Here is a 12,422-nt window from a genome sequence, read left to right as displayed (position 1 = left end):
CTCAAAAGTCGACGCGGGTCAAAAATAACAACCTAAAATCACACAAATAAAGTCACTCGAAAGTTATTGTAGATTCAAAAGTTGAAAGGGATTTTTACAACAATGCATCAGTGCTTTTGTAGATGTCGGGGGAATGTGGTATGTTAAACTTCAGTCCCTTTAACTTCATCCTTTGATTTAGAACGTTCTCTAATTAACATGCAGACTCATTGAAACACACCTGATGTGTTAAACGATTCCCCAATCGTTTAACGTTTTGCTTTCTTCAAAAGTGAAACTGCAGAGTTAAATATGCAACTGTAATCTGACAGCAGGATTATCACCTCAAATGTGATGCCAGATTAAAGAGTGGCGTGAAAACCTGGCAACGTCAGTGAAGCACATGAACTGGTGGAATATTTTTATTCTGTTTTTAGTAAAGAATAAGGAATCAGTTATTGCAATTTCTATCTGCGCTGTGAAGGATTGAAATAAGATGTTTTAATTGTTTTAGTTTAAAGTAAAACAGGAATATGAGATAAGAAAACACGCGATGATAGATAAGTCTTTACTTCATATCCAGGTGGCTGCTTTAGAGATTTATATCAAAGCAAAATTTAGCTCAGATCAAAAAACTGTTTTGCATTATGCAAATTTGTGACAAATCAAATAAAAAAAGTAAACAGCAACATTCTGTTAAAACTAAAAGAAAAAGATTCTACTTGGTCAAGAAAAACAACAGTTGATTTTGTTTTTACTGTTTTACTTTCTGTTGCGTTTTTTCCACAGTCATGGGAGAAACTCAAACCTGAGTTTTTCAGTGTCGTGAGAGCAAAAAATGTTGCTGCTGTTTGTTTGATTTGGTTGAAAACATCTCAAAACTTCGAAGCTGTGCAGCGAGTTCAGCCTGTAACTGCTCAGCTGCTGACGGGAATCTCTTCAGTGAATCCTGCAGAGGAAATGCAAAGCAAACAAGGATAAAGAAACAAACCCACCACTTCTTTAAAATATGAATCCATGTCATCATGGCAGCACAACAGGTAGCACACAGAGTCCAGTTCAGCTGTTCTTTTATTTTATTGGAGTAAAATAAAATATTTATGTATTTATTTTTTTGTTTGCAAACCAGTGATGTTGTTTGCAGTTGTACTGGGTTGACTGGTCACTGCATTTCCTTGTACCAAGCCAGAGGAGCTTAGCAGGACTATCTGACTAAATGAGCTTTTACTTTAATGTAAATACATACAGAATTCCTCATGTAAACTTTGAAATAAAATAACCATGTTTAATAAAACTAAATAAACAATACAGATGTAAACAGTAACATGTTTAAAATGTTGAGTAATTATGCTCACATTTCCATGAACATCAGCTCATTCTCTGAAATCTACTCCTTTAAATGCAAAATCAATCTAAGATCTATCAATTTAAGAGAAGAAATAATATTACTCAAGTAAAAGACAAAAGTACAATGCAGGAAAACTCTTTTAAGTACCTTTTTTCCCAAAAAGTTATTTTTCGGACTGTAGAGCACACCATACTATAAGCCAATTTTTTTTAAAAAAAAAAAAAAGAAAAATTACGTGCAGCGGCTCTATGTTCAGCCAGATCGACAACCCTCAACTTAAAAGCTGCATCATATGAGTTTGAAAACATTTCTCCGTTGTGCCTGCTGCTTGTTCTAAATAAAAATTAACGCGTTCTTCTTTGATTTCTATTTTTGACTTCCAATGATTCACTTCCTGCTATAGAGCCCCCTGGTGGTTGAAGAAAAAATCCACAGAAAAGCCGCACCGGGTTGTAAGCCGCAGGGTTCACAGCGTGGGTGGGGGGGGGGAGTGGCGATTTATAGTTCAATAAATACGGTACTCAAGTAAATGTAACTAGTACTACCACTTCTCTACATGAATAACAACACTAGTAGCCTATTCTTGCTTAAAGTGATATATTGGCATTAGCTAGTCATCATTTGCCTGCATCCAACAGCATTAATCAGCTCTGGTAGTTTTTTTGGGGGGGTGAAACTGTGCAAAAGTTTGCTGCCATGATTGTAACACACACCTGCGCAGCTCCGAACAGCAGCAGCAGGTCCTACAGGTGTTCGGCGGAGCATCTTAGCGCTCGTGTTGCGTTTAAAGGCGACTCGGAAAAACTGCTTACGTCATGTAAAGAATAGATTAAACAGTTGTAACTGTAAAAAAAAAAAAGAGAGAGGGAGAGAGAGAGCGTGTATCAAATTGGCCACTGTGAGGTAGAAAAAAAAAAGCTTTGCTGTCATGTGGTGTGAAGGTAGAGATAAAAATACATCCAGGCTCCTGATACAAACTGGTGGGAAAATACAGCACAATAAAACCAAAGAAATAATAGAAAGAGAAGAATTTAAACAGTAATACAGAGTTATGTGCACAAACTAAGGTGAGTTTTTATTTAAGAAATAAACGTGTAGGTCAGTAAGGAACAAAGTAGGTTAATATGTTTGTCATAATAGAAAAATAAGCATTATGATGCAGTAATATATTACTGCACAGTTCCAGCCGTGGTACTCTGGATCCAGGACAGTTTAACTGTTTCTCACTCCAACTTAACTTAAACAGAAGAACCAAAACCAAGATGGCTACCACCTGAATGTCAGGCAGGTTCAGCCACACAGCAGGTTATTCAAGATGCATTCCAGAAAGAATCAGAGATTAAAGAATAGATGAAAGATCAAAAAGACAAACATAAAGGCATAAGATCATAAAATAATACTGTCCAGTTTATCACAGGAAATCTTTGATAAACTGGAAAGTTTTTGTTCTGGATTGAAAAGAAACAGTTTCTGCACATCCCAGTTTTTCAAGTTGTTGTTTCGAGACCCTGCTTTGGTTCTGGTGCCAGAGCGAAAGAGTTTGTGAGAGATATTCAGACCCAGGAGGGGCGAGAATATTTAATAAAGATCAGGGAAGTTAGATGAGGACAGCTGAAACGTACGTCAGTTTAATCTGTGACTGCTGGAAGGTGTGAACTATTTGTTTCAGACTAAATACACTTAAATAATTTTTAGATTTGTTCCTCTTGTAGTCGATTCTCAAACGATATGTTGAGTCTTTACATCTGATCTGAAGTAGTCAGACTCCTGCCAGTCGAGTTAATACCAAATTACCAGACGTGCTCCTTTTGCCGCCATGTTTCAAAGAGGATGTAAAAACCACCAGGTGAGAGACAGTCCCACCTGATTCACCTGAACTTTGCTTCCTGGTTGAACATGTTTGAATGAGGTGTGTAGTGTTTTCTTTAAAACAAAAGTAGGTTTTAACTAGATGAACAAAACGCTAATCTCATAAAATAACAATGTGGTTCCCAATCACGCCTTCAGATAAGGGAGCCGAGCTTTAATGTGACAGATTGACATCTTCTTCTCTCGGCTTTCACTTTGCACACAATGTGAGGACGCATTTTTTCTCATGAAGAAATGTTACATGTCAGATTTAGATCAGTCAGAGTGACATTTAGTTTTGATTCTTGTCCTGGAATAATACTGAACTTTTTAAGGCAGTTTGAATTTTACATGATGCAGTTTAGTCTTTCCTTAAAGATTCCTTGCATTGAAAATGTGATGCTGCCAGAATTTCAGCTCGTTAAATCTTATTTTTTCTATAAAATCTGTTGTTGATTGAACCATTAAATGATCGAATCTCTACAACAGCTGACAGTAAATTTATATTTGCAACATGTTGCTGCATGAATGAGTCAAATGTCCTGTCGGTGTAAAGTATGCTAAATCATTGCTGCTCCGCTTTCATTCTGCCTGCAGGTGCAAAATAAACACAAGAATGCTGTGACTCAAAGTGTGGCTTATGGGCCGTCTGCGGCCCGTGTCCTGACTTTATGCGGTCCCTACTTAATGTCAGAATTATTTTATTAAATCTTGGAAAATACACCAAGTGTTTTCAAATAAAACGTTACCAGCTGGTGGTTTTAATGCTGGGAAAAACTAAATTTTCCTTTCTTTTAATAGAAAAAACATGCAAAACTCTTATATTTTTGGATTTATAATGAATTCCACATACATTTCCCAGAAAAGACTTGACATTTTATTTAACGCAGCGAAATGTTTATGACTGTCGTCATGAAGTTTCATTCAGAAAACAAAGACCATTTAATGCAAAGTTGCATTAAAACTTGCATTGAAAGTCCATTAAAAATGCCAACTTTACATTGTTTGGTAAATAATGAAACTTTAATTTAAATTTTCCTTAAAAATTGCGTTAAAAGTCCATTAAAAGTGTCAATCTTTACCAAATTTAAACACTTCACGACAACAGTTGTAAACATTTCTGACTCATTCAGTGTCATGTCAGTCTTATGCAAACCCTTTCAACCAAAGTATCACCAAAAACATTTTTTTAATTAAAAAAATGTCATATAAGTTTATTGTTTATTATTGCCAAACTAACAGAGACGTGCACCAACAGGCTTTGGCTGTGGAAACCTCCAGCTGTGAGACAATCCCAGCTGACCTGCCTGCACGTTTGTTCCTGTAACTCACGTCTGACATATTTGAAGGAGGTGTGTGGCGTTTTCCTGTAAAGCGAAACTATGTGTAAATGGGGAGAACAAAACCTTAACATTTAAGGTGTGAACAGTTTGTAAATGAGCTCTTAAAATAACAATGTCAGCCCAGCATGCATCATCGGACGTCGACCACATCTTCATCTCTCTGCTTTGACTTCACACACTGATGGAAAAAACCTCATGAAGAAATGAGATTAATCAGGCCAATCAGAACATTTACTACGTTCTCTGTACATTCTCTGCAAAAACATAAAATCTTACCAAGTACTTTTTGTCTCATTTCTGGTGCAAATGTATTAGTAAACCTTAAGTAAGACAAAATTATCTTACAAGTAACTTTTCAGCAAAATATAGGAGCTTGTTTTAAGGAAATAATTCCTTAACATTGGTGCAAAAGTTCTAGTTCTATTGTCACATTATTTCACTTGTAACATGGGGAAATTGTCTTGTTAAAAGTAAATTCATCTGCCAATAGAACAAGGACATTTTCACCAAAAGGAAGGAATTATTTACTTAAAACAAGATACTTGCAAGTTGGTTTTGTCTTATTTAAAGTGCACAAAGACATTTGCACTAGAAACTAGACCAAAAATACTTGGTAAGATTTTGTTGTGATATTTGGACTTGTACTTAAGTTTTTAAAGCAGTTTAGACATCATGTGTTGCTTCCAGGGTGAAAAATATGCAAAATCATCCCGACTCCACGTGCACGATTCTGCATTTGGACCTAAGTGAGAGTAATTAGTTTTCTCTCACTCCAACTATCACAAGCAGAGGCAATTTAACTTTAACTGGCTTTGCATATTTCCATTTATTAGTTTTTGTTTGCAGCAGTCCTGATTTAACACTAAGAGTAGAGAATGTCAGAGGACAGGTTCCCAAACAGTTAAAATCCGGTTGGAAAGGATTAAACCAACACGTAGCGCAGACAGAAAATGTTTAAACATAAAATTTACATTTTATCTTACAAACTTGTTCAAGTTGTTAACACACACAGGATATCAGCCAATTAAATGGAAGCAAATGGGAAAAAATAGAGATCTGGATGTGTTGAAAAGAACAGAGTTGGGTAGTAACTAGTTACATTTACTCAGTTACATTTACCTGAGTAACTTTTATAGAAAAAATTTACTTTTAGGATAATTTTTACTTCTCTGTACTTTTGAGTAATTTTATTATGAAGTATTTCTTCTCTTACTTGAGTAAAATTTCTGGATTTTCTACCCACTGAGTGAAAAACAGACATGTTTTAACGAAAAATTCACCAGACACAGACACACAGCTGCTGTTTCTGTTAAAGTTTCTGAAGTTTTTTACTGAAATAAACTGATTTGGAAAAATTTTATTTTGTTACTTATATGAATTATTGTCATTTTTGTCCATAAAATACAAAAAATTCCACTTAACTTTATATTTTGGTCCATCTGTTTATGTATTTTTTAAATATTAAATGATTGATAATTGGATCAGTTACTCAGTACTTGAATAGACCTTTTTACTAAATTAATTTGTCTTTTACTTGAGTAAAAACACATTGAATTAGTTATATTCTTACTTGGTTTCAGTTTTTGGGTTTTCTACCAACAGAAAACAATAACAAATCATGGATCCATCCACTGACTCAACAGTCTGGCCTGCTGGTGGAGGAATGATGATATGGGAGGAACAATATTGTTTCTGTCACAAATCTCAAATTATCTCCAACTAGTTCCTTAAACACGATAATTAGTTCAGTTTTCCAGTGAACTCCAGTTCTCAGCAGAGAATCTACAGCAAATGGGAGATGTCATTGTTTTAATAAGGTCTAATGTCTGAGGAATGTAAATGTTAAGCCTCATTGAATCTATACCAGTAATAATTAAATCAGACTAAAGAAGGTTGGTCAAAACAAGGTCAAACACGAGTAAGGTGTGCCTATAATGACGTTTAATGAACCTGAAAGAATCAATGGGTTATTAGTGCAATTGGAGATAGAAATGTTTTTTAAATGTATGTCATTAATCTCAGAAATTATCTAGAAAAAAAACTTAGAAACTTCCGAGTCTTAAAAGTAGAAAATCTTCAAGAAAAATGTTGAAAATTTGAGACTAATCTCAGACATTTTCCAGGAAAAACTTCAAAATTGCTGAGATTAATCCAACAATTTCTAGTTTTTTTCTGGAGAAAAAAAAAACTAGAAAGTTTCTGAATCTCAAAATGGAAAATTTGGAGAAAAAAATCTGAAAATTTGAGACTAATGTCAGAAATGTTCTACTTTATGAGCTCAGAAAATGTCAACGTTTTTTTTTTCTAGAAAATTTCAGCAGGGTGAAATTGTGCCTGCTATGTGCCAAATATATTTTTGGCATTTATTTGCCAAAAATATATTTGGCACATATCCAGTTACATTTACTGGGGTACATTTTTTCTAAAATAGTTACTGAAGTAGATGTAACTGAGTATTTTGACTTACATTTTCAGTGGCCCCAATACACCATCATATCTTCCAAGTGACTCACCTTCAAGCTTTATTGGGGCAAATAAAGATGAAATAGAAATTATAAGGCAGTTTTGGCCTTTTTGTTTAAAAAAAATACATATATCAGGTTTTCATGCAGTTGGTTCAACAGCTGAGAAGCATAGAAACCAAAACCAATCAATTTGTTCAAACTTTTAAATCTTGATTTGTTCGTCCTGTTTTTATTTTCCGTTTTGCTTTTTTTCCACAGAGTGTTTTCTGTTCGGCAGGAAAACATCCAGTTTGACCTGAACGACGAGGTGAAGGTGAGTCAGCTGGGAGAAGCTTTTCCAGGTGAAATGGCTGCAATGACCAATAAATGGAGTCGTATTGCAGTAAATCCTCAAAACAATGCAGCCAGTTTGGATGCGAAACAATGTTAAATCACGAACGTTGATAAAATGATACTTTTCCTTCACGAACTCTGAATGATTTTCAGTAAGAGCAGCAGCTCTGGGTGAACCGGGAAATCTCTGTATTGTGGCTGAGAATAAGGGCGGCACCTTTACTTTCTTTTCTCTTGTTATTTTTTTAAATAAAGTACAATCATGAACACAAGGAAAAATGTTCCGGTTCAGAGAAACACCACTGTTGTAATCACGTTAGCGTTCATTGTTCCTGTTGGCTCACTGCTGAACCGTGACTCCTTATTGTTTGAACTGGAATGCCAAAACAAACACCTCCAACGCTGCTATCAGATGATAAACTGTGAGTGACTGAGCTGACAGATGGACTGTTAAATCTGTCTGGGATCAGTTTACCTCTTTAATACTTTAATTGCGTTACTTTACTGGTGTAAAAACACACACGCTGGCAGATTATTTCACTAAAAACATAATCTGCAAGTGAAACTAGTAACTTTTCATCAATATTAAGGAATTATTGACTTAAAACAAGCTGCTGCATCTGCTGGTAAACTTGTAATAATAGATAATAGTTATTATTATTATTATTACAGATATTATTTATAATGCCCTCTATATCTTTAAATCTAAAAGGGCAAAAGCCCCAAAACAAAACAAGCAATTATAATGGATAAAAATAAATAAATAAATGAGAATGAAACCTATATCTAAGAAAATAAACCAAAAATGTTGCTAAAAACAAATGTCTTGAGGCTTTTTTTTAAAAAAACAGTAAGTGGACTGTTTTGCCCTCTGAGCCATTTCAAGTTTTAAGATATTTGCACTGAAAACCACTTGGTAAGATGCAGGAGCTAAATCAGAGACCGTAAAGGCCTGCTGCGTTTAAAGTTCACATCAAAATAAACAAGTATGACTTGTTCAGAAGGGCTGACAGGAAAAAGGTTCCTCACTCTGAAAAGAATGCAGCAGCACTGCTTTGGTTTGCAAACCTGCACTGAAATGAACCAAAACAGCTTTGGGACGCGGCCACAAAACGGAGACGTTTTACAAATCCCTCACACTCACTGTGACGTAAGGCAGCGGAGGAGTGATGGTCTGGGCTTGATCTTGCAGGATTTGTGCACTTTACTTCAAACATACAACATCTTACCAAGTATTTTTGGTCCAGCTTCTGGTGCAAATATCTTAATACACTAGAAATAAGACAAAACTAACTTTAAAATAACTTTCAGCCAGATATAAGTCAATAATTCCTTAATATTGACTAAAAAGTGCTAGTTACATTGGCAGATTATTTCACTTATAACAAGATATTTTCCCGTGTTTTTAGAGAAACAATCTGACAGCGAAACTAGAACGTTTACATGAATATTAAGAAATAATTGACTTAAAACCAGCTCCTTTAAGTTACTTTAAGTTAGTTTTCTCTTATTTAAAATATACTATTTGCACAATAAACTAAACCAAAGATACTTAGTAGGATTTTGTGTTTTTGCAGTGTTTTAATTTGCTCAGACAACCACAAAACCCTTCTTTAGTTTATATCAATCTATGAAGTACATGACAAATAAAATAAATAAATACAAAAACCTGACTGCATTGATTGTTTAATTAATTCCTGCACATGGCAACAAATAAAGTTGTGCATCTTTAATTAAATAATTGACTAATTTTGTACTTAATACGTTTTCTTTGAGCTCAGATTGCATTCTTTCTTCTGGCCACAAGATGGCAGAATTTCACCACATCTGATCGGAATCCGCCTCAGTTAAGATGCAAATAAATTCAGATTTTAATCGACTAATTCATTACAAACACCGTGGATGTTTCGGCATTCAGCTGAAACAGAGGCCAACGGTAAAATCTGTGTGTTTTTGGGGATTTCAAGGAAGAGAAGTGTGTGAGCGATGAAGAGGGGGAGGTGAGGAAGAGGTAGCGAAGTGTCCAGACCTGAGAGGTTCTCTGAGTGAGAGGCAGCAGCTTACCGAAGGTTTCCTGCTCCTCAGGCGATCACGTTACGCGTGGCTCGTCCCGAATGAAGCTCAGGTAGATGAGGAACGATGGAGACGTTCTCCTGGATTCTCCTGACTGGAAGCTTCTATTTGGTGAGTAAACGTCTAATTTAACACATTTAAACAGCTGTGAAGGGAACCTGAGCAGTAAATTTAAATAGATTGGTGATAAAATGCTTTAAAGTAACAAGTTTTTTTGTTTTTTTTTTATAAACTAGAAGGACAGAAGGAAAGAAATGTGAGGATTAATTTCTGGTTAAAATAATTTTTGTAGTGCGTTTTCAGTGGCGGATATACTGAAAGAAGCTGAGATGAATATCATTTTAATGTTACTTTTTAACTGATTTTTTTTCTTGAGCAACTCATAAAATTTAAATAACAAGAACTAGGTCCAGGACACTGCAAAAAATATAAATCATACCAAGTATCTTACTCTAGTTTCTAGTGGAAATATTTTAGCACTTGGATTAAGACAAAACTCACTAAACTTTTCAGCAAGATATAAAGAGCTTGTTTTAAGTCAATAATTCCTTAATTTTGGTGAAAAAGTTCTAGTTTTACTGGATTATTTTACTTGTAACACATGAAAAATATTTTGTTATAAGTGAAATAATCTGCCAATTGGAGCTAGTAATTTTTTACCAATATTTAAGAATTATTGAGCCCCTATTTTTCTGAAAAGTTATTTCTAATTTAGTTTTGTTTTATTTAAAGTGTACTAAGACATTTGCACTAGAAAGTAGCCAAAATGACTGGTAAGGTAAGGCTGCAAAATATACAGAAACAATGTAGTTGTACTTTTGACTTACTTGAGTAATTTTATTCTGAAGTATTTCTTCTCTTACTTGAATAAAATGTCTGGATTTTCTACCCACTGAGTGAAAAACAAACATGTTTTAACCAAAAATTCACCAGACGCAGACACCAGCTGCAGTTTTTGTTAAAGTTTCTGAAGTTTTTCAATGAAAGAAACTGATTTGGAAACATTTTCTTTTTCCCGATTTTGTTTTTTGTTATTGATATGAGTTATTGTCATTTTTGTCCTTAAAATACAAAAATTTCCACTTAACTTTATATTTTGGTCTGTCTGGTGATGTAATTTTTACATATTAAATGATTGATAATTTGATGAGTTAGTACTTGAGTAGATTTTTCACCAAACATTTTGTCACTCTTCAGTCATTTTTTGATGGTTATTTTTTACTTTTACTTGAGTAAAAATATGTTCTCTTACTTGAGTATGTTCTGAGCAGTCAGAAAGATCTGGTTGGATACAAATACTGATTTTGTGAATTTGTGAGCACAAATCATGAGTAGTTGTTTAAAATTTAGCATTTCTTGGTATCAAAACTTGAAAAGTGGATTAATATTAAGCTTCTGGATTAACATTAAAGTCTTTAGCCAATAATTAACCAGTTTAAATTAATTTTACCAAATCTGACAAAATATGAGCTCAAATATCTGGCCAGAATAATGTCAGAAGTTTTCTCACGGCTACAAAAACTGTGTGGTTTCTCTGTATCCTGGAAACGTTTATTCAGGTATTGGTAGGGAAGCAAAGATGTCTTTGTAAAATTGGATTTCCACTATAAATTCAAACAAAATTTCAAAGTAAAACTACAAAGAACAGAACTGGTATACGCTGTAGTTTGAAAGAAGTTGCTAAAAAAAAAAAAAGTCTAGTTTGAATCTAATAATGATCTTTGAAACTTCCTCTGAGGCTCATTATTTGTATTTTCTCATTATTTCCCAACTAGCTTGTTCTCTGTCAACATGAGACTCAGAGCAACTTCACCTTCAGCAACTCATCATCACCTCAACCCCACAGAGACCCAGAGGAGCATCTCCAGAAAACCTGGGGCCTTCAGTCCAGGACTGCCGTCCAGAACTCCAAAGTCCTCAACAATCCCTCGGTTCCTCTATCGAAGCAGAAGCTTTGGGAAATCCTCAAGTCCAACTCCAACCCGTCGGTAAAAATTAAGCTCCAGCCCATCATGAAAGTTCAAGGACTCTCCAAACTGTCGAGGTTGTTCAGCTGGGGCGACTTTTACTCCAACATCAAAACCGTCAAGCTGAATTTGCTGATAATGGGGAAGATTGTGGATCACGGCAACGGCTCTCTTGGCGTCTACTTCCGTCACAACTCCACGGGTGTTGGCAACGTGTCGGTCAGCCTGGTCCCGCCCATGAAGGAGGTGGAGTTCGACCTGGAGCGCCAAAGCGTGGTCCACCCCAAGGAGTCGAAGACGTTCAACTGCAGGGTGGACTACGAGAAAACCGAACGCAGCAAGAAGGTGATGCTGTGCAACTACGACCCGTCGAAGACGTGCGACCAAGAGCAAACCCAGAGCCACATCACCTGGATGTGCTCCAAACCTTTCCAGGTCATCTGCGTCTACATGTCGTTCTACAGCACGGACTACCGGCTGGTCCAGAAAGTCTGTCCGGACTACAGCTCCCAGATCCCCCCCTACCTGCCCACAGGGTAAACATGAGGCCAGGTGACGAGGATGAAGGGAGGATGAAGGGAGGATGAAGGGAGGATGCAGTTTGAGCCATTCAAAACTTTGTCCTAAAATATATGGAATGCTGTTTGTACCGTATGAGTCAAATATTAACAGCAATAATTTGGATTATTTAGCCTGTTGTAAGCAGGAAAAATATGGTTCAATTTCATATTCACACCAAATTATTCATTCATTATATAAATCTCCCAGTTTCAAATTAAATATTTATTTAGCAAGTTAAATATTTAGTTTACCAACTAAATATTTAGCCCCAAACTAAAGATTTAGCTTGCTAACATTTTAATATTTAGTTTGGAACAAAATCTTTAGCTTACTAACTTTAATATTCTGTTTAGAACTAAATATTTAGTTTGAAGTTTACAAGCTAAGTAGCTTGCAAACAACAACCTACCTAATATTAGCATGTTAGCTCACTAATGTGCTAATATTTTGCTAATGTTTAGCTTGGAGCTAAACATAAATTAAATATATAGCTTGCTAGTTAGCT

The 12,422-nt window shown here is 35.3% G+C and overlaps 1 protein-coding gene across 1 annotated transcript; it reads left to right on the top strand.

Moving 5' to 3' along the window:
* The first annotated feature begins 9,191 nt into the window (after positions 1–9,191).
* On the top strand, positions 9,192–12,112 carry LOC106938592 (neurexophilin-1-like). The gene is made up of 2 exons (XM_015020684.1): positions 9,192–9,500; positions 11,165–12,112. The coding sequence occupies exons 1-2, from the start codon at positions 9,456–9,458 to the stop codon at positions 11,894–11,896; spliced, it is 777 nt and encodes a 258-aa protein (XP_014876170.1). The 5' UTR covers positions 9,192–9,455; the 3' UTR covers positions 11,897–12,112.
* The last annotated feature ends 310 nt before the right edge of the window (positions 12,113–12,422 follow it).

Source organism: Poecilia latipinna, unplaced genomic scaffold, assembly GCF_001443285.1.
Source record: "Poecilia latipinna isolate Pla-1442-1.1 unplaced genomic scaffold, P_latipinna-1.0 Scaffold2637, whole genome shotgun sequence".
Classification (NCBI taxonomy): Eukaryota; Metazoa; Chordata; class Actinopteri; order Cyprinodontiformes; family Poeciliidae; genus Poecilia; species Poecilia latipinna.
This window is presented reverse-complemented; position numbering and strand designations above follow the sequence as displayed.